This window comes from Nanorana parkeri, unplaced genomic scaffold, assembly GCF_000935625.1.
Source record: "Nanorana parkeri isolate BGI_ZX_2015 unplaced genomic scaffold, ASM93562v1 scaffold1670, whole genome shotgun sequence".
NCBI classification, from domain to species: domain Eukaryota; kingdom Metazoa; phylum Chordata; class Amphibia; order Anura; family Dicroglossidae; genus Nanorana; species Nanorana parkeri.
This window is the reverse complement of record NW_017307938.1, coordinates 145,907-170,267: the sequence shown is the minus strand read 5'-3', so window position 1 is coordinate 170,267 and position 24,361 is coordinate 145,907. Positions and strand designations below refer to the sequence as shown.

Below are 24,361 nucleotides of genomic sequence, written 5' to 3'. Positions count from 1 at the left end.
GGGGAGAGAGGGGACCCATCTAGTCCGGATGAGTGGCAGGGTTAGGAGGTGGACCCCCTGGATGGAGCCAGTAATTGGGATATATCCCGCATTCTGGCAGCGAGCAGGGTCAACCGGGCTGGAGGGTAAAAAAAGCTGGTTATTGATAATCAAGTCCCCAGGCAAGCTGCAAGAGGTGGAGTAGTCCAAAGGGCCAGGTCTTACAGACTGATGGGGTCTCGCCGGTAGAAGCTCCTCAGGATAGTCCGGGGACGAGATGTTATGTCTATGGGGGAAGTTCTGCAGGGCCATAGAATGCCTCCCGGCAGTGGTCATCCTCTGTGTCAGTCAGAGGGCGAAGTGTATAGCCTTTAAGGATCAGGGTTCGTTAGTCGTGGGCGCAGGGCGGGAAGCCCTGGGCCTGGTCCAAGAGGTGCTGCGACGGCGGCGCCTCTGTGGCAGAGGCCGGTGTTCCGTGTCTAAGTCAGGGCTCAGCCAATTCGGTATCTCCACCGATGACATCTCCAAGAATGCGAAGAGGTCCTCCAATTGGGTCGGGTGGTGTAGAAGGAAGTCCGGCCGTTTCGGCGCACATTCAGGCTAAAGGGATACCCCCAGGTGTAGAGGCCTCCGGCCCGGTGGATCTCAGCGAGGAGGGGTTTCAGGGTCCGTCGCATCTGAAGCGTGCGGCGGGAGAGGTCCGGGAGGATGGTGATGTCCACTCCATCAAAGGGGATGCGCATGATGGCCTCTTTTTCAGCGAAGAAATGTACGCGACAGAGGACGTCCCTAGGCCTCAGGTCCCCGTCTGGTCTAGGCCCTCCCACGCGGTGGACTCTGTCTATCTCCAGAGGAGAGTCTGGGGCCTTGTCCAACATGGTATTGAGGATGGCAGTTACTGTAGGGCGAAGGCCCGCCGCAGTGGTAGCCTCCGGGACCCCTTGTAGTTTTACGCGAGGAATAGGGTGGATGGGTGGCAATCATGGGCTGCAGTCTCCGTTTCCAGGCGGTCAAGTCGTTGGGACAAATGGGTCTGTCCTGTTGACAGGGTGGAGACCTCTGATTCCAGTTGGGAGACTGTGCTGTGTATGCTAGCAATGTCTTTCCTCAGCGCGGCCTCCATTTTGGCTACTAAGGCGGCCATGTCTTGTCGGGTGGGAAGAGAGAGGAGAATGGAGGAGATCTCACTGGCGGACAGGGAAGTGATTGTCTCTGGATGTGGCTGTGGAGACAAAGTTAGGGGGAAGACCGGGTCCTCAATCGGGCTGGGATCGGGAGGTGAGGGAAGTACCCGTGGCGGGATGGGGGCATCAGAGTTTTGGGCGCCTCGAGGACAAGGTGGAGAAGTAGACCCCGGGGCCTTACCCTGCGTTTCAGACGTCATGGCTGTCTTGGAAGCGCTGCGGGTCGTCGGTGCTGGAGATGAGAGGTAGCGCTGTAGAGAGGTCTGCGGGCGCTGGTTATTGTCACAGCGAGATTTGCCCTTTAAACGACATCAAGAACGGGTTGAAAAGATGTCTCGATCAACTGGAAAGTCTCTGGAGGTAGCAGAGCTCAAGCAATGTGCTTCCTCACGCCGCCATAGCCAAGCCACGCCCCGGCAAACACTTTTTTTTCACACCGGGCCATGTGGGTTTGGATTTTGTTTTCTCCTAATAATAAAAACCTTCCTTTTAAAAACTGCATGTTGTGTTATCTTTGACTAATAGGCAGCTTTTATTGTTCAGAAGAAGTTGGGGACAGATAACTATGGACACTTGAGGGATTGATTTGGTTTAAAAGTGCAATAGCATACAATACCACCTAAGTCTTGATATCTTTAAACCTTTGTTAGGACAAACTGTGCCCATCTAGCTTACAACTGATAATGAAGATCTCCCAGCACAGTAGAGACAGGGTTAAGTATGTTAAACAAATCCTCAGCCCCCTTCTTTTTTTCTTTTTATGATGAGGCCCACACTTGCATGATTTCACTATTTTTTTTCTTTAAAGCTATTTTCTTCCGCATCCTCTAGCTGGTCCCCAAACTGATACCCCTCTCTCCCCCCCTGTTTGTTTGCGGGTGTCTGCTTCAGCTAGCCAGCACCCATGCGTGTGCATTCCCGGGTCCCATTACCACTCTACTTCTAAAATCTTGACTGACGGCAGGAGCCTATTGCTCCACTGCCCTCAATACCCTCTCCCATAATCAGGAAGTTTGGGGAACGCCGCATATCTTCCTGGACCCGGTAGAGGTGACAAGCGACCACAGGTAATTTTTGGGGATGGGTGTTTTTGTGATATATAGGTGTCTTGCTGCACTCCTTACTGGTATAGGATTTTCCTTGAAATCCTGGTGTGTGCTTGTAGTGACCACGGATGGCGCCGTGAAGATATACAAGATGGCAAAACTATTTCACCAGCACACCATTTAAGTGAAATCAACAAAAGTCCATTTATTAAAGGAGTGCTATCATTCCAGTACAACTACTTGTACTGGAATGACTATTCCATTAATAAATTGACTTTTGCTGATTCCACTTAAATGGTGTGCTGGTGACATCCTTTTGCAAACTGGGTGTTTTTGTGAAACCACAGCCTTTTTCATTTGAACTAAGACCAGCTCAGACTCCTACGTTCAAATTTAAAATGCATAATTTTACAAGAAAAATTTGACTTGAATTCCTTGCAATTCAACACGCATCAGTAGGAATGCTGTGTACGAAGAAAAGCAAGGAAGGTCAAACGCAGCCTCTGAATTGTCATCTACACTACTCCATTAAAGTTAATGTGAATCTGCTGACCTGTGTTTAATGTGCTTTCTGAAACGCTTCTAAGGAAAGCATTTCACTACATGAGCCCTTAATGGGCTTGCAGTCACCTCTTCTGGTGACAGCTGACAGCATTTTTCCTTACGCTGGAGAGATGCACTAATTTTCCTCAGGACCGGAAATTAATCAAAAGATGTAGGCTAAGAATAAAAAGCTTGGCTATGGGTATACTGTTACTTTCACATCCACCACCTTCCATTTTTTAAAATTAGCATGAACATGTTGTAAATTCATCTTTTATGTTAAAAATGTGCATTAACATGTTTTCTTTCCTTTTTGTTTATACAGATAATGGCACATGGACACAGCTTTGGTTAGTGTCTGATTATCATGAGCATGGCTCACTATTTGATTACCTGAACAGGTATACTGTAACAGTGGAAGGGATGCTAAAGCTGTCATTGTCCACTGCAAGTGGCTTGGCTCATCTCCACATGGAAATTGTTGGGACACAGGGTATGTTTATACAAGCGAAAACAAAATACAAGTTGTTTAAATATGAATTCTGAACTGGCTTTAAAGGAGAACTATGAGATGAGTGATTTCCACTCACCTCATAGTTCTAGCCGACCTGTGACAATGAGATTGTCACAGGTCAGCTCAGTAGATCGGGAGGTGAGCGAACACATACCGGGTTCGCTCTCTTCTCGATCCTGTCACGGCTCTGAGCCGTGACAGGGGGAGGGGCTGGATTCCCCTCTCCCCGCTCCGAACTGCCAGCGCTGACTGGCGGAACGGACGGGGGAGGGGGCGGGTACAGCTGGCTCTGCCTCTAGATAGGCGTAGTTCTCCGTTAAAGCCCAGAGGCTGCAGATAGATTCTAAAACAAGATCTGCAGAGTACTTGTTCTGATTCCATTATCTTTGTCTTTCCGATAATCTGTCTATATTTCCCCAGTCATCTTCCAGGACAGCCAATGAGATAAGGCTCCGCCTGCCTGCAACAGGAAACACATCAACCACATTAAATAAAAAGACTCCTCCTTCCATCCCAATTCAGTTTTTTTTGTGTTTCCTCTGGCTACACAGGGACATCGTAATGTTTGTTATTTTGGGGCTCATTATTTTATTGCCTTAGGGCAGAGCCTAACCCTGCATGCGTTGGGACCACTCCGGGCATAGCCTGCTGAGACGCATACAGGGTTTTTTCCACTATCGGACCCCCATCCGAGTTGGCCAAGGTTCACCTCCGTCGCTCAGGGAGGAAAACCATCCTCCTGACGTGAGTGGCTCCAGGCGGTGGTCCCCCCGGTGTGCAGTGTGGTGAGTTCCTGAATGGCGGCGGAGCACCCCCTTGTGATAGTGGTTGCCAAGTCGGGGAACCGCAATGGCAAACATGCTGGCAGATGGCAAGGTGGGCTTACCTTGAAATGGTTTCCTCCCCGTGGGCCCTCTGGGATTCCTTTGATTGCTGTTACCCTCGCCGCAGCACCGCATGCTGTCTCACGCAGGAGGGTGTCAGTGTCGCCGGCTCACCTGTGGATGTTGCGATGACTCAGGAAGTGGGTTGGAGCGGCATCATAGTAAGGGCAGAAGTGAGTCACTGAGAACAGTGACGCACTTCCTGTGCGACGGCTCGGGCCGGATCTCCCGGTTGTTTGGCGCATAAAAGCGCTGGCGTGCATGAGCAGAGCCTCTGGGGGGTGAATCTGCCACAATCAACGCCAATCGGCCACGACTACAAGGATGCACACCTCGAAGACGACCGGGATCACATACGGCCGGTGGGGGCGTCAGCAGCGGGCTGTCGGCAGTAGGGCGAAGATGCCCACGGATGCCGGACCGGGTGCTGCCTCCCCAGATCTGGGAGAGCATAGTACTGGCGCTAAGGTAGGCAAGTTTTTTTATAGATAAATCTCCCCTATCCTTACCCCGCTTGTGTTTGGGGGCCTGTTGCACAGGACAAGCTGGGGGGTGATGTTTGGTTAAACATTTCTTGCATGTTGGGTGGAGTACTGGCTGACGGCATCCTTCTGTCTTATGCAGGTCAAGGCCACGGAGGATAAGCCCCTTGCTGAAGCTTGCGGCTCTCGCCAAAAAGGGAAGAAGTGTTCCTCTTGCAATGTCAAAATGTCACCTTCACGATCCAAACCCTTATGCAAAGTTTGTTTAGAGAAAGTGGTGGCCAAGGAATCGGCTGGGATGTTCAAGGGTCTGATAGATTCTATGAGAGATGAAATGGTTACTACTTTTCAATCTTTCAGGTCTGTGTTACAGAGCCCAATGGGTACAGTAGTAGACACCAGTTTACCCGGAACATCAGGGGAAGGTAGTTTGATGGGCTACGCAGAAAGCTGCGTGAGCAAGCAAGCGCCCAGGGAATCCTCGGGCTCTTAAGTAGAGTCAGAGGATCAGGAGGGGGAGTTACATAGCAGCAGAGCTACGAAATTCCTATTCCCTTCATTTGAGACAGGTGAGCTGTTGAAGGCCATATGGGATACTTTGGGTATTAAAAAAGAGTCGACTGAGCTGTCAGTTCATGATAAACTTTACAAAGGACTCCAGACTAAGAAAGGGCATACCTTCCCGGTTCCCAAATCACTCTCGGACTTGATCCAAGAGGAGTGGAAGCACCCAGAGAAATGGAGGCTTTTCTCGGCGGGGCACAAGCGCAGGTTCCCATTTGCAGAGGAGGATTCAGGCCTGTGGGAAAAATTCCCAAAAATTGATGCCTCCTTATCAAAGGTCTCAAAAAAGACTGATTGGGATATGGGAGCATTGAAGGACCCGATGGACAGGAAAGCGAAGGCTTTGCTCAGGAAGGGATGGGAATCAGCGAGTGCTGGATTTAAACCAGGGCTGGCCATTACTTGCGTGGCTAGGACTTTAGGTGTGTGGCTGAATCAGCTACAAGTACACCTGGAGTCTGGTACTGATCGTGATCAGTTGCTGGGTTCCCTCCCGTGCTGAGCAAGGCAGCCGCTTACATTGTGGACGCCTCGGCTGAGGCGGTCAGGTACCCGGCTCGAACTACAGCATTAATCAACTCCTCCAGGAGGGCATTGTGGCTCAAAACTTGGTCAGAAGATGCAGCCTCCAAGGCAAAGTTATGCGGGCTCTCTTTCAAAGGTGACTTGCTGTTTGGCCAGGAGTTGGAGGCGGTGTTGGATAGATCCACGGACAAGAAGAAAGGTTTTCCGCTAACACCCAAGCAGCAGGGGAAAAAGTTTTTTCGTGGCCAAAGGGGTCAAAATTTCCGCAAAGAGAAAAGGGGATTTTATGGGAAAAAACAAGACCAGTCTAAAGGGTGGGCCTTCAAAAAGGGAAAGTCTAAGAGCAATTTCCTCTTTAACCCACCTCAGCAGCCCAATAAATCCCAATGCCCGATTGCTCAGGGTGGGAGGAAGACTGGGAGAATTCTTCCCGCTCTAGAGGGAGCTGACCAGCAACAAATTCATTTTGGAGCTGGTTCAGACCGGTTACAAAATAGAACTGACGGAAAGGCCCCCGTCCAGGCTTCTGATTACTTCCCTGTCCAAGGACCGGAAGAGAGCATAGGCAATGACAGCGGCTCTGCAAGATCTGTTGGACCAGGGGGTCATTGTGCGAGTACCGGTTTTAGAGGAGAAGAGGGGATTTTACTCCCACATCTTTTCCAGGATGAAGCCCTCGGGAAAATGCAGACTGATACTAAATCTGCAGCCTCTGAACAGGGTGGTACTGTACAAAAAGTTCAGTATGGAATCTATCTTTTCAATACGAGAGTTTCTGCCCCCAGGATCCTTTTTAGCAACTATAGACCTAAGAGACGCTTACTTTTGCATTGCAGTAAGACAGTCATCACAATACCTACTGTTTGCTGTCCGGGGACCGGCGGGGGTCCTGCATTTCCAATACAGGGCCTTGCCGTTCGGCCTTTCCTCTTCGCCTCGAATCTTTACCAAAGTATTGGCAGAGACTCTGGCCTCCCTAAGATCACGGGGAGCAGTGGTCATTTCATACTTGGACAACCTTTTTTGTTTTTCGCCCCATCAGGGGTTGTGCTCCAACAAAAGCTGGAGCTGGCGATACGGCACTTGGAGAGTCTGGGTTGGTTGGTGTACAAGGAAAAGTCACAACTGGTCCCCGCACAGACGGTAAGGTTTTTAGGTTATTGGATCAATACCCAGGAAATGACCATTGCATTACCGGGGGAAAAAGTGTCTTTGCTGGTAGAGGAGACACTGAGACTGAAGTTGCAGTGTGACGTATCAGTCAGATCAGTAATGAGAGTGGTGGGACGTATGACGTCCGCCATCCCAGCAGTTACCTAGGCACAATTCCATTCAAGGACGCTACAGAATTGGCTATTGAGGATCTGGGGGGGTCGGCAAGAAGACCTAGACAAAGTAGTCCACATCACGGAGGAGATCAAGCAATCCCTGCTGTGGTGGATGGACTGTCGGAACCTCTCAGTTGGCAGGATGTGGTGCCAACCAGCACCGTTAGTAGTCACGACAGATGCCAGTGCCTGGGGATGGGGAGCCCACTGCCTGGTGCATATTTGGCAGGATACCTGGGAGCGCACGGGCAGACTCAAGTCGTCAAACTGGAGAGAGTTAAAGGCGATAGGGCTAGCTCTCTGCCATTTTTGGGGCACTTTAGCAGGACACCGTGTAGCGGTGGCCTCAGACAATGCCGCAGCGGTAGCTTATATAAACAAGCAGGGGGGCACGCGGTCGCAGGGCCTTATTGCATTGGCGACAGAAATTCTGTCATGGGCAGAACGCAACCTCCTCTCCCTGACGGTGAGGCATATCAAAGGCAGCCTGAACGAGCTGGCAGACTCTCAGTCGAACGGAACATCACAGGTCCGAATGAGCTCTGAACATGAGGACGTTTGCCTGGATCACCAGCTTGTGGGGCTGTCCGGAGGTAGACCTCTTCGCAGCTGCCAACAACAGGCAGGTGGAACAATTCTTTTCCCTCTCCAGGAACGACGGGGCTCTGGGGGTAGACGCTTTGGCGCACCCCTGGAGGTTCCGGTTAGGTTACGCATTTCCTCTGCTGCAGTTGATTCCGAATGTTCTTCGGAAACTCAGGGGAGAACGGATTACGTTAATTCTCATAGCGCCATACTGGCGGAAGATGCCGTGGTTCACGACACTCCTAGAGCTGTGTGTGGAGGGGCCTCTGCTTCTTACGCCAACGACAGATCTGCTGGTACAGGGAACGGTGAGACACCCGCAAGTACAGGCCTTACATTTAGCTGCATGGCTTCTGAGAGGGAGGTGCTGTTGAACAAGGGGTTATCCGCAAAGGTCGTGTCTACGCTGATGCGCAGTAGGAAACCGGTAACGTCAGCAATTTACCTGAAGGTGTGGAGAGTCTTTTCCAGCTGGTACAACAGCCAAGGTAGACCAACGGCCGACACAGTGCCGTTGGTGTTAGATTTTCTGCAGGGGGGTCTGGAGAAGGGGCTTTCCTGTAGTACTCTGAAAGTGCAGGTTTCGGCTCTGTCTAATTTTGTGGACATTAGACTGGCGGAAGAACCTCTCATAAAGCGATTTTATGCGCGTTGTAGTCAGAATGAAACCCCCAAAGGGTAAGGTCGTGCCAAATTGGGATCTCTCGGTGGTATTACAAGGGTTTCTCAGGCAGCCTTTCGGGCCCCTGGGGGAGTGTGTAATACAGCATCTGACGATGAAGACGGCCCTCTTGGTAGCATTAGTTTCTGCTCGGAGAGTGAGCGAAATTCAAGCTTTCTCCATTGCGGATCCGTACTGCACCATCCTGGTAGACAAAATGTTTTGCCGAAGGTGGTGTCGACTTTCCATAGGAATCGGGAAGTGGTCATCCCTTCGTTTGCAACTAACCCTACCTCTGCTAGAGAAAAGGAATGACAAGGTATTGACGTACGAAGGTGTGTCTTGGAGTACCTTACGGTCACGAAACCTTGAAGACAGTCGACCCGCCTCTTTGTAGTCTTTGGGGGTCCCACTAGAGGGAACAGGGCCACTAAAAGCACAATAGCTAGGTGGATTAAGATGGCCATTATTGAGAATTACAAGGCACAGGGCTTAGTATTACCAGGTCCGCTCACGGCACACTCGACTAGAGCATGGGCTACTTCATGGGCAGAGGTGAGCAGGGGCTACTCCAGACCAGATCTGCAGAGCAGTCACATGGTCCAGTTTCCAGACATTCGTCAGGCACTACTGGCTGGACCTTATGACTCAACAAGACCAGGCATTTGGCAGGAAGGTCCTGCAAGCTGTGATCCCACCCCAAGAGGTAAGATTTGTCCTCACTGATCCTCTCATTGGCTGTCCTGGAAGATGACTGGGGAAAACATGAGTTGATTACCTGATAACTCTGTTTCCAAGGAATCTTCCAGGACAGCAGATTCCCGCCCTTGGTTGGTATCCAGGGGACATCCGTGGTTGGATGACAGAGGGGATACTTTGGTACATTTGGTAGCCTTCGGTCCTAGAGGGTACTGAATTGGGATGGAAGGAGGAGTCTTTTTATTTAATGTGGTTGATGTGTTTCCTGTTGCAGGCAGGCAGAGCCTTATCTCATTGGCTGTCCTGGAAGATTCCTGGAAACGGCGATATCAGGTAATCAACTCATGTTTTTGTCGCCTTGAAAATATATTTGTCTATAATATTTTGTTAAAGCAGAACTCTGTTGAAAATGATTAACCATGTCAGTTAGGCTACACCCACACTGCAAGGGTTAACTGCTCCTTTTGGTCTGGATCTGGCCGGCTGTGACGGCGCTCCCTCCAGCCTTTCTCCTCCTACACTGCAGCAGTGGAATGTCTCGGTGTCTTCACATTCTATACACTGTGTATAGAACATGATGATTTCCGGGATTTTATACCACTGCAGCAGAGGGGGAGAGAGGCTCCAGGGACTGGTCTAAGACCAAGCCGGCTCAGAGGAACAGGTGTGTGTAGCTTTATTTTCCTCCCTAGAGAAAAATGAGCCCCTCTGCAAGGGTTAATTGTTTTCCCCCGAGTTCTTCTTTAACTTCTATTCTATCAAAATGCGTTGCATATTAAAATGCATGTCATTATTTTTAAAGGATTACACAACAGCAATAAATGGCATTTTTACATGTGCCAGATTCTAAAACAAGCTCTGCAGTGTACTTGTTCTAATTCCATGATCTGTAGGACACTTGGCAAGTGAAGGGTTAATGTTGCTGGTGAGGTCTTCCGGTTATTTTTATGTTATTTATTCTTTTGAACCTTTGTTGTAATATGGGTAGTGATGGTGATTTCCTGAGGGCTAATATACAGGAGCGACCAGTGTTCAAATTGATTACAATTGAATGTATAACTTGAGAGCTATCTTGTTGAGATGAAAAAGAAAAAGGGCTCCTTAGATATTGTGTTTTGTGAATTGGTGATAACATGGACTTGGTCCCAGGAATTTCAAAAAATGGGACGGAACCAAAAAATATTTACAATATTCCCTGAGAAGGAAGCAAAATATGTGAAATATTCCCTAGTAAGGAATCGTATCTCAAACAGGAATCTACATGTAGAAGGATAAGCCACCAGCACACCATGGTCCACTTTATCTTTCCATGATTTATAAAGGTCAGATAAACATGGTATCACATATAGATGCAATGTTTTAGAACCGTATATGGCCCCTTCATTAGGCAAAGGAAAGTGTTGCACACTTACCTTTGCCTGATGAAGGGACCATATTTGGAAAGGATCACCTGGATCTCTGGATGGGGGCAAACTCCCTTTTGAACTGTTCCCTTCCACCTATCTTTTTCTTAGGCTGCTTACCTCCCGGAGGGGAGGATAAGGCACAGTCTTTTTTTCATTTATGCCCCCTGATCCACCTTCCTGACTTCAAGATCCAGAGGGATCCAGGACTTCCCCAGCCACAGCCCCCTTGGGTCAACCTGGGTCCAGAGACTATTTGTTCGCAAGGTGCTGCTTTTCTCCTAGACCTAGGACACAAGGTGTCATTTCAGGTAGAAGCTAGCTTGGAGACAGGCTTTGGGCATTGAGTTCTGGCCCATAACACGGGGCGGGTTTCTGGCTGACTACTTTTGGTTCCAGACTATGTCGCAACGGCGCCTATGCCGCAACCCTAGGCTTATACAGGGCTCTTACTCAGTGCTGCGACTTCCAAGTCTTGTGTTAAGAAGGGAGGCAGTTTCAGTGACTACAGGCACCAATGGTATCAGCCCTGATCAGGTAAGGAAAAAACGTCACTTATGTTATTTACTTACCTGTTTGGGTTTTGATATTTTGTCCTCGCACCTTTTTTCCTGTTGCAACCTTTATGATGGGTCCTTGTAGTCCCTTTTTTGGTGCAGTTGGCTTGTCTTTAAAAGCACCTGGGGGTGTTGATAGGGATAATAACCTGTGCTGCTGTGCGCTGCTATTATTTCAGGCCTAAGCTGCATATATAAGGGAAAAAAAACCTCCTCTGGTGTTTGTGCCTTTGTGCTCTAACTTTATACCCTGGAGTCATCCCTACCGACTGCTTCCTATACTTCTCCCTTTGTGAAGTATGTGGAAGCAGAAGAGGAGGATGGCAATGTTTTTTAAGTTAGCATAAAGATGCAAAATTTTACAGCGTAGGGAAAATGCAGGATGAGGACACTTATCTTCAGTTTACTTCCTTAGAAGATATGAACCACCTCTTTAGGGATTATATATGAGATTCTTGGCATTCTGTATATGGTTATTTCTTTGTCTCTCTATATGATCGTAAGTATGTAACCTTAAAGTGACATTAAACCCTCCAGATTTTTTAACATAAAACAATACTGTAATGTGTGCCTTACTGTAATCCATGGTTGTTTCCCTTCTCTTTGCTGCTCTTCCTTTTTAAATCCTTATTTCTTCTCATGCTGGGCAGAACTTCTGTTTTGCAGCAGACTGCCTTGTCTTTGGAATGGATACATGGTGTCTGTGTGCAGATTCACAACCTGAGCCAGCACTACAGGAAGAGGCAGTCAGCTGCAAAGGGAAGTTCTCACCCAGCGTGAGAAGAGATAAGGATTTAAAAGGAAGAGCAGAAAAGAGAAGGGAGACTACCATGGATTACAGTAAGGCAAACATTACAGTATTGGTTTATGTTAAAAAATCTGAGGGTTTAATGTCACTTTGGAAAGAAACACACCACCTTCTTAATCTGCAATATGCTCGCAGGCTCAGTTGATCCATTGATTGTATCAATTAACTGCTGCCTGGGTGTGTCTGTCCCTCAGGTGTTGGGTCTCACTGACTGCACTGGATGCAACCTTAGGTCTCGTTCACACCTAGGCGTATTGCATATGCGCATCTGTCGCGCGTTTTTTTTACCGCGATTCGCGGTAAAAAAGTTGCGCGACAAACGTGCGTTTCCGAAGGTTACTTGGCTGTATCCCAATGGAAACGCGCAACAAAACGGCCCAAAGTAGTACATGTACCTTTTCAGGCGTGGGCCGTTTTGTAGCGTGTTAGAGACGGGCGGAAATACGCCAAGGTGGGAACGAGACCATTGAATACAATGGGATTTATATTTTTGAGCGTTTTATAGAGCGTTCGTCAAGCGTAGAACGCGCTACAAAACGTTCAGGTGTGAACGAGGGCTAAAGGTTTTTAGTGCAACCAAGGGGTGTGTAGCTCTTTCACAGTCCATGGTGAGGGCCTCTAGGCTGGATTGCTATGGCTTTGTCTCACCTGGATAAAGGCCACATATATGAATGTATTTCAGTGGCCAGGTGAAGCTACATGCAGAGTTCCCTGCCGTATGATGACTGCAATGGAAGTCTTTCTTTCTCTTTGGTGTGTCTACAACTCTTGCAAAGTTTGGTGCATATATTGGAGGTGGGCAATCACCTGTAAGCATTTGTATAACTATGTTCTCTCCATTATAACTGTTTTTACTGCTTTAGTGAAGGCATCATTGGTTTCTGATGTAGTTATGAATCTTAGATTTTGAATGAGTATCTCTGTATATGTGTTCTTGTATAAATTGGTGGCATCTATTTTACACCACATTGCTAAACCTCTTTTTCTGACTTACTGGTATGGTGTAGGTCTGTTTTCAAGGTTTTTGGTCCGGTAAGCCATTTCTTGTGCTTATGTAGCTGCACTTGGGTGCAGCCAGTTAGTGTTTCACATTGAGACCTGTACATGCCATGCATGGTGTTCTAGCACTTGTGGTGGCTTTAATCCTCTACTACAAAGTTTAAAGTGACACTAAACTCAGGAGTTAAACCTTTAAAAGTACCAATAACTATTAACAAAAATGTATCTTATTTGTGTATTACTCGGCTGTAGATCCTCAAATCATTTCTGAATTGGTGCTGACACTGCCCTTCCTTCTGGAGTGGTGGCTTATTTTGTTCCCCATGCTCTCTATGTGTGTTTTATAATGTAGCCACTTCACCCAAGTGGTTTTGCCCAGTAATATCCTATGGAGGAGTGGTTCCTTAAAAAGTAGACCGTTCCCATAGTAAATCTGGCTATTTTTCTTGTCTTAGCAAGACTTTGACAGTCCCTATAGAAGATACCCTGGTGTTTAAAGAGCCCGTCTGGAAGCCCTTGTACTCCCTTGCTGGCATTTCCTGCTCCCTGCCAATTGCAGCATGTTGATCTGCCAGACCTTAGCTGTGTTTATGAATATCTTAATGATATCTCCTTTGCACACTGTACTGATGTACCCTAAAATTTAACCGGTGCTTGTCTCCCCAGTACACAGAATGAAATATACTGTATGTTGTAAGCACACCATTAGGCTTCAGAATATTGTCTTTGCTATTCCTTCAGCATGACATGTGAAGTGCAGTGTTTCGGATCCTCTCAGGGTCAAACATTGCATTTCACATATCATACTAAAGCAATACCAATAAAAACAATATTCTGAAACATGGTGTGCGGAAAACACTTCTTCAATTCTTGCCCAAGGATATGTCTTGGGATCCTGGATCTATATTCAGATTCCTCTGTCCAACAACTACAGCCCATGACTCTGGTCTACTTTACTATATTACTAAGTTGGTGTATATCATTCGCCTAATATTGAGTCTCCTCATGATGAACATGCAGAGGGCCCTTTGACTAAAATGTTGGTCTGTGGAATATCTTTGTAAAGCACTCCTTTTGCGTATACCTTTTTGATGGGGAATGCCTCTTAGGGGAATTCCAGGACACATTTATCAAGGCTGTCACCAGGGGAAAGGGCTCCCTTTTGCCCTAACAAAGAAATGCCAAGCGCCGGACTGGAAAATTCTCTACCTCCAAATAGTTTCTTTAATTTCTCTCAGGCCTCCAAGTCCAAGGAAAAATCTGGGACTCATGTTTAATGTAAATCCTGGACCCACAAATCCTTAAGACCCACGGGCAACCTCTTCATGCACTGAGGAGATCATCCACTCTTTTTTGAGTAGGGAGACGTCTGTTGGCCTTGGTAGCCACCTGGTCCCAGGACATTTCAGACTTTTGGGCCCAGAACTTGGTTTCCTTCTCTGCCCTGCTAAATGTTGTCAAACCAGACAACATCCCCACAAAGAATAGCATGCATCCATGCGCAGCTCTTCCTTTAGGTGGTCAAAGCCTTCGTTCCAGAAAAGGAAAGGTTCCAGGGTTTCTGCTCAAACCAGTTTACAGTCCCTGAATTGAAAGGGCACATTCCAAGCATTCTGGAACTAAAAGGTAGTCAACACCTTTCTTTGGGAACAGAAACTCCCCATGGAATCTTCAAAGCCAGTCATTGCTTCCCTCTTCTCAGGGGAGCTTCTGTGGACCTCAAAGATGCCTACTAAGATCTAATCTTTCCTGCACATTACCGCTTCCCTCGTTTAACAGTGGGCTCCCAACATTACCAGTTTGTGGCCCTTCCTTTTAATCTGTACAGTTTTCACCAAGGTGCTAGCCCCTGTAACTGCTGCTTCTACTTTTAGGCATTGTAATGTATTCCCAGTGGGATACATGTATAAACTCCTACTGAGGGAACAGTTGGTACACACCTTTGTCAATCATTGTCAAGATAATTGTTCAAATTCTACAGAGATTCGGGTAGATCTTAAACCTCTAGAAGCTTGGAGTATTTAGGCCTTCTCTTGGATACTGCTTTGTCCAGAATTTTCTTCCCAGGGAAAACTCCAAACTCTCTGCTTCCATATTTGGAAGCTACAGTCCAAGAGCCGACCAACACTCTGCTTTTGCATGTGCGTTCTGAGTTTGATGAAACTCTTTTAAAAGCAGTTCCATTTACACTCCAGAACCCTTTAACTCAACTCCTAGACCATCGCAAATGCCTGATAGCCAAAACTAGGCTTTCTTTTGGTGGCTCTCGAGTCCTGCCCTGAAGTCATTGAAATCCTTCCTCCAGCTGGTCTGGAGGATTCTTATGTTCAGTGCTAGCCTGTCAGGCAGGGGAGGAGTCCTGAAAATCCTCTTGGTGCAGGGAACTCGGTCACCGGAGGAAGCTCATTTCCCTGTCAACATTCCGGAACTCGACTTGATTTAATGCGATTAGGTTGTCCCTTCGATGCTGGATCACCTGGATCTTTTGTTCCAAGGACCGTTATTTTTTTCAGGCTGGATTTTCAACTTGATTTTTGCAACCTGGGTCCTAAGGGATAGGGGCCGATCTGATTCCATTATTCTTACGCTTCTTAAAGAGTCTACCACCATTTATCATAGGAGTAGTTCCCATGGAGTAATGCAGGGAAATGTTATTCCAGGGAGTTTTCCAATGAAAACATCCTGACTTTTCTCCAGTCAGGTCTGGATCAAGATTTGGTCTTTAGTACCTACAAAGGCCAGATCTCAACTGATGATTCTTTTTCTTTGTGCTTTTTTGTTTTGTTGTAAGCCTATGTTCACGGGGTTTTTTTTTCTCTCGCATATTTCCATCAGTACAGTATATATCATCCCTGTGGGTTTCTGTAAGGGACAGCCTGCCCCTTCTTACACCATTATAGGAAGCTTATCTTCAATTCCCTAGACTTAGAACAGGGTTCCACCTTTTTCCTATCTGGGCACACTCCTCTTGATCAGCAAGTACCTCTTGGAAGGTACCTCTTACTAAGTCAAACCTTAGGTGGCTGAAGATGGCCACTTATTTAATAGAAACCTGGAAATGATTCTGCTTTCCTTCTGCTATAACCCTAAAGCTCTATGCATTGTTTGCTATGTTGCACACCTCTCTGTTGGACTGCTTTTGGATGTCTCAACAGTCTAAGGATTCCTGTGTTATTTGATTGACAAGAAAGAAAATAAGATTTTTGTACTCTCCATAACATCTTTTCCTGGCAGTTAATTGAGGAAACAGGTCCCTTTTCTCTGTTTTATTTTCATTCTCTCACTACTACTTTGCCAAACTAAGACAGGGTGACTGGGTATGGTTATCCTGTGAAGTGCAGTGGCTTTTTTTTTGTTTCCAGTGTTCATTTCACCTGTAGACGGCAGTATAACCTGAAAGCCTAAGAATTCCTGTGTCCCTCAATGGATTCCCGAATTAAAATCCTGTTTTTTGGAATCTTCTGTATTGTAGTAACTGTTACATAATAATGCTGCTTTGCAGACTGCTTAAGGGAGGGGTTATAGCTCCTAAGGGCTTGCCTTGAGTTTGTTTGTGCCTTGCGTCCAGGCCTACTGTAGGCAGCAGTATAACCCATGATATATGTATAAGAAATGCTGTATTTTTCAATGAAAAGTGATATTACAATAAATAGAAATCAAATTTTTAATTTTTACTGGATAATAAATGCTACCAAGAAATGTGCCTTACATTGAAGGTGTTTGAAAGGATTACCCATGTTGGCCACTGCAAACATTCTCTGATTTTGTTAGAATATTATAGGTTGGTTTAGTTTGGGTTCTAATTACAACATACAGTCAATCCTTCTTTCTATTGTTAGGATACCAGAGGCTGGCTATTATTTCATTTATGACTGAGCGAATGATTTTAAAGTGTAGGTAGAGGCATTTTATTATTTAAGGTGTGGGTAGAGAAGTAAGAAGGCCCACTATCAGGTTGGTATTGCTGTTTTTCTGCTTTGTGTGGTTTGTATTGCAGTTTGTGTGGTAAATGCATCCTTCTACGTGTCCTGGGAATTATTGTCACAAAGATTAAAATGTTTGATTTCCGGTCCACTTCTTTTTTTTTTTTTTTTGAGTGGTCACCAGAGCAAGAGATGAGGGGGAAATTATCCAATAGGGTCACCTGTTCCCATGACAACTCTATGAAATAGGAATTCTGCTTGTTTTGGAGAGATTTCCTGTTACATATGCAGCACAGGAAGTAAAGGCAAGTTTCCCCAACAAGACACACAGCATAGCCCAATAGGGGTTTTAACTTTTACCCACTCTTTTCAAGGCTAAAAGAAACGTTTGGCTTTCCTGGTCAGGAGAAAATTACGGAGACTGCCCTGGCTGATCATTCCCTTTGAAAATGCTTGTTTGGCATGCTCATGTATTGGCTTTAATTCTTTCTGAGGTAACTGTCCTGGAACTAGTATAGATATAATGAATTCCAACGCTTTATATACACGGGTGTGGAATTCCTATCGGCCAAAGCCCGGAACATGCAGTTTTGGGCGCCAAGCGAGTAGTTTTTTTGTACATTTAGCTTCAGCTTCATTAGATCACTTGTATGAAACGAGCAGCGGCAATCTTGTTCACCCCCGCCGTGGTTTTCGTGGTCCCCTGCTCTTCTGGTGGACTCGGGACCACGGCACAACGGCTCAGAATAGAGTGTAGAGCAGAGGGAAGAACATCCATTCTTCGTCTGCTCTTTGTGATCAGTGAGACCGTGGCGCTGTAATCACAGCAAATTCAGCAGGTTTATTTAAAACTCGTCAAAAACACATGCGCTTTTGGGGCCGAAGAGGGTCCCTTCATCAGGCATAGCGATGACGACATTGCTATGCCTGATGAAGAGACCCTGGGCGGCCTCGAAAGCGCTTGTGTTTTTGACATGAGTTTCCAATAAACACATGATTGATTCCTTCAAGCGACTCAGTGTGCTGATGACATTTCTCATATTGTGTGCAATTTGCGGCTCCATCCGCAGTCATTCCGAGCACCCTTACCTGATTACGGGACTTTCCAGTAAGGCGCGCAACAAGCCTTTTCCATCATACTGCTGTAATCGCAGCGCCACCTGTCAGGAACTGCACAGAATATCTGTTCTGTGTTGGAGGGCAGGTTCCATAAAGAGAACCTGTCGCCTCCAAATTATCACATGGGGCTTGTAAAATAAAAAAAGTAAAAAATAAAATATATATACAAATTTAAAAAATAAGTGATAAAGTAAAAAAGAATAAAACCAACCGCTGCCCCCACCATCTGCATGCAAATAAACGCACGCGTAGGACATTGTGTGCGTTTGAGTGCTGCCGACCTTTCCACTGTGTGCCATATTGTGGTAGCCAGCCAGCAGAACTCTTTTACACACACACGGTGCATTAAAGGGTAAGTTCACTTTCCCAGGTAATATGGGAAAATGGAATTACCTGATGAAATCTGGCCTTGTCTCTCCCAACCTCCCCGCTATACTCGCCTTTCGGCGAACAGTTCTTCCTCTCCGCCAGTATGGATGTATTATCTATACTCTGTACTGCTGTAGAGCGCAGTCCTGCCTTACGAATTTCGCTTGCAAATTGCAAGCACTCATTGCCCGGCGAGATCAGGTGACTGAGCTGACAAGTGATAAGCGCTATTTAGCACAGTCAAATACAGTTTTGCTTAGGGATGCACCGATACTACGGGTAGTATTGTTATCGGTGCAGATACCGAGTATTTGGGGCAGTACTTATACTCCCCCAAATGCTCCGATACCGGAACTTCCTCTGACCGGCAGTGGCGTAGGGAAACATGGAGCCAGCTTCCCGTGCAATCAAGAAGCCGGGCGGCGAGTAATGACCTCCTGGTTTCTTGATTGGCCGGGAAGCCGGCTCCTGGCTTTTTGGCTGGAGAGCCAGCTTCCCGGCCAATCAGCATCGAGCTGGCTTCTCAGTCAATCAGGTCATTACGTCTCCGCCCGGCTTCCTGATACCCACTGGTACTGTCAGACAATACTTAAACTGGGCAAATATTTAGTCAAATGTGCCATCTCACTAGAATGGATTTATGGGATAGGCCAAGTGTAAGAATGGGAGATGATCATGGACTATGAAAGAGAAGGCAGACCATGGATGAGTGGATGTCAATTAGTTGTGGCTCAGGGGAACTTGAAGAATGCAACCATGAAACTTTTGGGATGAACAAAAAGGAAAGAGGTGGCAGTGTGTGAGCCGATTAAATTCCAGTGAGAGGAGACAAAGATGTTTATGGTTGGGAGGGGGGTGAAGGGGGAAAGAGGAGGCAAGAGGCAAGCTGTGAGTGGGAGAAGGGGAGAGAAAGAGGAGACAGACTGTGGACTGGTCAAGGACAGGTGATTTAGAAAGAGTGGAAGCTTGCAGTAGATGGAGTGTGTCTCTACTATGGCCAGGGCCAGACTGGGACAAAAAATAGGCCCGGGCATTTTGGACTGAGCAGCCCAATCACATGACCCCCGACAGGCCCTAACCCATCACAATCTGAGGCGGGGCCAAACATAGCACAATCGAGGGGCGGGCCCCTAAGACAGCAGCCTAATTATAGGGGACTCTGTGTCCCCCTTAGTCTGGTCCATGTGTCCCCTAATTCTGTCTCATGTGTCCTCAGTCTTGTCCATGTGTCCCCTCATTCTGGCCCCATGGGGTCAGTGCAAGCTCTGGGGGTCACCGTAGCGTGTTGTCCTCATTTTGATCCCTGAATTCCTCTGGTGTCTCACCTGTGTATCCATCCTACGTGCCTGGTAGTGCTTCCCCGTCCCCTCCCCCTTTTTAGCTCACTTACTGCTAGAGTCCGGTGTTCTGTGATTTCTCTCCAGCACAGCGCGGTGTCCTGCACAGTCCTCCTGGATTCTGGGCTGATCAGGGGTGGATCCAGAGTTTAGTCTCGGGAGGGGCACTTCCAGAAAATAAGGTGTTGCTTACAGAACTGCCAAGAGGCTGTGCAGGGTCTCAGGGTGGCTGTGCTGAGTCTAAGAAGGCTGTGCGGGCTGAGTGGTTCCTCAAGAAGGAGAATGAGATGTGCGGCCGATGCTGTAAATAGGCGCCGCATGGTTCACAGCAAAGCTGCCAAGGTCCCCAACGACCTCATACAGCCGCTTCAGTTTAAAAATGTAAAATGCTGCAATCCCAGCAATACCCTTTACAGCAAACCATCAATGCTGAATACCATCGCCAACTGAAGAGGACTAAAAATCCCAGCAATAAATTATACAACAATACAGAATAATATAAAGCTACATACTCTCTGTTGCTCCAGGTTTTGCGGCCTGATGTCTCCAGGGTCTCGGGAGGACTGTGCAATGGTGGGGTTCAGTGCGGCCTCTGGGGGGGTCAGTGTGTCTCTGTAAACAGTGGGGCTCTCGCCTGGGATCGGTGTCTTGCTGGGGTCTGCAGGCTCAGTAGATGCAGCTCTCCTCTCTCGGGCCCTTCCTACTCCTCACGAGGGCCCCCGAGGTGCCTCAGCGAGCAGCCCTCTAAGATACCTCCTCTGCCTGATCCGAACAGCCCGGATCGCCTCGGTCATACGAAAGTGATCCGAGCTGGCCGGAAACAGCTGTGTGAGAGAGCGGACACTGGGTCCGCAGGTGATGGGGGCGGGGCAACTCCATTCTGTCGGCTCTACCTGGCTGCTCCAGTGTTAAGAGCGCACAGAGCAGGCCATCAGGCATAGCGGGCCGGGCCGAACGCCATCAGGATGATTGCTCCCGGCCCTGCCCACCGGGCAAGTGCCCGGTATGCCAGATGGCCATTCCGGCCCTGACTATGGCAGCCAGGAGATGGTGGTGACTGTATTTGGGGACAACATTACATGAAAATATGAGCACTGTGGTGAATGCTGAATGCCAGATAACATATACTTATGTAAAGTTATTGTACAAAAGAACAGGAGGTCAGAGATTGTTATGTAGGTTGAAAAGTCACAAGTCCATCAAGTTCAACCTAATTTTGTTGTGCTAAATGCAGCAGATTGTAATTTTTTTGAGAGGGGATTGTAGTAGAGTTCCGGGTGAATAGGTGCGGTGCAGGGGAGGGGAGCTGCTGTGGGGGGTGGGACCAGAGATTCCTGAAAACAGTGTGTGAATAGTAGGAGCAGAGCCTCCAGACACTGTAGCACATGGCATATGAGAGCAGAGTTTCTGGACAACGTAGGGTGAACGTTGGATGCAGAGCTGCTGGAGAGCATAGCATGGATGGTAGGGGGGAGTGCCAAACTTCAGAAGATGCATGTTCATTCCTGGTGATAGAATCCTTAAAAGAAATGCATATAATCTCTGGTCTGGCCGTTGATCAGGCTGGTTATTCAGAGCACTCGGGCACTGAGCGCTTACAGAAAACATTGGCAGAATTCACAGGAAGGAAATAAAAAATGTCACTAACTGCAATCCGTTTAATAATATATAGGATATGGCATCTTACTAATTTATGTGATTCTTTTTTTTTTATCTTAAAGGAAAGCCAGCTATAGCCCACAGAGATCTGAAATCCAAAAATATTTTGGTAAAGAAAAATGGAACTTGCTGCATAGCGGATCTGGGTTTAGCTGTCCGACATGACTCTGCTACAGATACAATTGACATTGCACCAAATCACAGAGTTGGAACTAAAAGGTACATGCTAAGATGTAATTGTAGCATGGCTTAACATTGCAATAAGAAATTGATGTTAAGACTCTTAATGATTTTATGTACTTTGTTAATTTAAAAAAATAAAAAATTCTGTTTAGCTGTCAAACCGAAAAAAATACAAATTTTCATTTGGATTTTTTCGTTTTTATCAATTATGACCTAGCTCCTATATCTCACTATTTGGGGGAAAATTAGTTCAAATCTTGAGAATGTTTATCTAGCCTTTTACAACCAGTCTCACGAAATAGCACCCCAAAGGGGTGAGACTGGTTCCAGGAAGGCTGGTCAAGCTGCTAGTGTGCATTTTAAGTTTAATTCAGTTACTCCATAGGATTGGAGGTTTTCATTGCCTGTTTCTTTCTGTATTTCAGATATATGGCTCCAGAGGTGCTAGATGATTCGATAAATATGAAGCATTTTGAGTCCTTCAAACGTGCTGATATATATGCAATGGGATTAGTTTTTTGGGAAATTGCTCGCCGTTGTTCGATTGGTGGTAAGTCTTTTGTCATTCCACAGTTTTTAATTTCAGATATGTACAGAATAAAGAAACCAAAGAGAATCAAAGCCAGCATTTGAGTTTACCTTTAGGTAATTGTGGTTATTTTTCACTTCCCTTTTCTTCATTATGCTTTTTTATTTTCTGAAAGAAAGAAGTTGATTCAGCTGGCTATCTCTCCTTGATGTTTGATGTTTTCACAATATTTTGTTATAATTTTTGAAACAACTGAAACATGATATACAGAAAGGCAAGATTAATAGCCATATTTCCTAGCACTGTCATGTTTTCTGCTCTGGAATAATCTGTAGAAAATAAAATGGCTAATGACCTGACTCAACCTTAAATTAAGCATAAAGTACTGTGAAACTCCATATGCAGTATACCTTTTTGTAAGTTAATTTGTTTAGGGCTGCAACTATTATTTTCATAATCGATTTTTAGATGGCTGATTTTTATTTTTTTCTATTAATCTGGAAAAAAAAAACATTTCCCCATCTTTTATTAGATGTTGAAAGGTGATGCGAGGAATCTGACACCATGCCTGATGAATAGCACTGTCCAGTTCTGTGAGATTTGATGGTTGTGGAACCAGCTGACTGATGGCTTTTTAAACTTCGTCCCACAAATGCTCAATTGGATTGAGATCTGGTGATTGTGGGGGCCACCTAAGCTAGGTAAAGTCTCCCTTATGTTCTTGAAACCACCCCTGCACAATACGAGCACCGTGGCATGGCGCATTGTCTTGTTGGAAGAAGCCATCTCCATTGGGACACGCCATCAACATGATAGCATGAACTTGATCAGCAACGATACTTTGGTATGTTGTGCTATTCAGACGACGTTCCACACAAATTCGTTTGGGCTTTATCCGGTCAGGAGTGCAATGGTATCTACTACATTTTGATACCGGACGTGTAGCACAATCATTGTTTTTCATACGTAGGTTTACCTGGGGTCGCAGGGATTTACATTTGTAAAAAATGTTTTGCTATTTTTCATTTTATTTAACTTTTATTTTGTTAAAGTTCTTTTTTTTTTTATTCATTGTTGTAAAGGGCCGGTATCTGCTCTATGCATCGGGGCATTTTCAGGAGTACAGGTACTCCTGAAAATGCCCTGTATCGGGCCCGATACCGCTCCTAGTATCGGTATCGGGACATCCCTAATTGCTATCACATAGGAGAACTCACAAGCCCCCTATGTGATAGCACATTGGAGGTGGCAGGTTCTCTTTATGGTTACATTAGGGGTCTATTAGACCCTCAGTATCACCTTTTCTAGTTCAGTTTTAGCTGGGGAATTTTAGCTGCCTGTTGAATGTAAACACAGCAGGCAGTGGTTGGGAGCAGTAGCTAGCCTGCTATTGGCAATTTTCAGATTGTAATTGCTATTCGTAGTCTGGCTATTGCACCCACCCATTACCCGCTGTTATTTAGCAGAGGAGGGAACTGAAGGAGAATGTTCTCCTTCAGGTCCTCCTCTGCTGACTGACAGCAGGCAGTAGGTGGGTGCAATTGCCAGCCTGCTGTTGGCTACTGCAATTTAAAATAGCCAATAGCAGAATGGCTATTGGTCACAGCCGGTGTATGTTTCATCCCCACTGCCCCAGACTGCAGCATGCGGTGGCATTGGCTGGGGGGTGTTGAGTGAGGTTTGGAGCTGGGTGCTGGGTTCACAGCCCATGTGACAACTAATCGAAAAATCAACTAATTGATAATGAGAATTGTTGACAGCGATTCTCATTATTGGTTATCATCCTTTTTAGAATAAGGTACCCACGCACAGAACCCTGTGCCGAGGGAACCTTATTCTACATTCTGCATTTGACTGCTGGAAAGCACACAAAGGTGCTTTGTTCCATCTGTCAGGCTGTGTTGTCTGTCCCTGACGACAACACCAGTCTAAACTTACGTGCTTGAACCAGAGTAATCTCTTTTTATGTGATCACCATGGCAGCTATTCATAGTGATCACAAGCAGACTTGGTTTGTTCACAAACCTACCTCTTCAGTCTGCGGGGCAGCCTGAATATGGCAGTGTACCTCTGTTTAGTACTATATTTGTCAATGATTTATTTTTTTGAAAGTACACCACAGGACAGGTGGAGTTAATTCTTCAACAAATGGGTTGTACAGCTGGCTTTATGTTATTGGACACAGGCAAATCAATCAAAGCTGACAGGGCAGCTCTGTATAACCCCCTACTCCCAGCCTGCCCCAGTATTTGTGTCCCTTAGGTGATGGACTTCTTTTTTCTACTTTAAGAAACATGCATTTTCTGCATTTTTTTACTCAACACTCATCTAGCAATTTTCCCTAAGCAGCTCATACCCACAGTGGCACCTAACAGCAGCTATTCAGATTCTTTTTTTTCTCCTCACAGAGCCATGTCCCACCATACTTATACCCTGCTAGAAGGAAAGGGGGGGGGGGCTGGTCTGGCATGGGCTTAGAGA

General features: G+C 46.5%; 1 protein-coding gene across 2 annotated transcripts in view; it reads left to right on the top strand.

The window, feature by feature from the left end:
• TGFBR1 (transforming growth factor beta receptor 1) overlaps positions 1–24,361 on the top strand; it is a 124,629-nt gene that overhangs the window by 40,063 nt on the left and 60,205 nt on the right. For both annotated transcript variants that reach the window (XM_018571080.1, XM_018571081.1), the window contains 3 exons: positions 3,078–3,245; positions 21,231–21,387; positions 21,777–21,901. In XM_018571080.1, the coding sequence (XP_018426582.1) occupies positions 3,078–3,245; positions 21,231–21,387; positions 21,777–21,901 (450 nt within the window). The remainder of the gene's footprint in view (positions 1–3,077; positions 3,246–21,230; positions 21,388–21,776; positions 21,902–24,361) is intronic.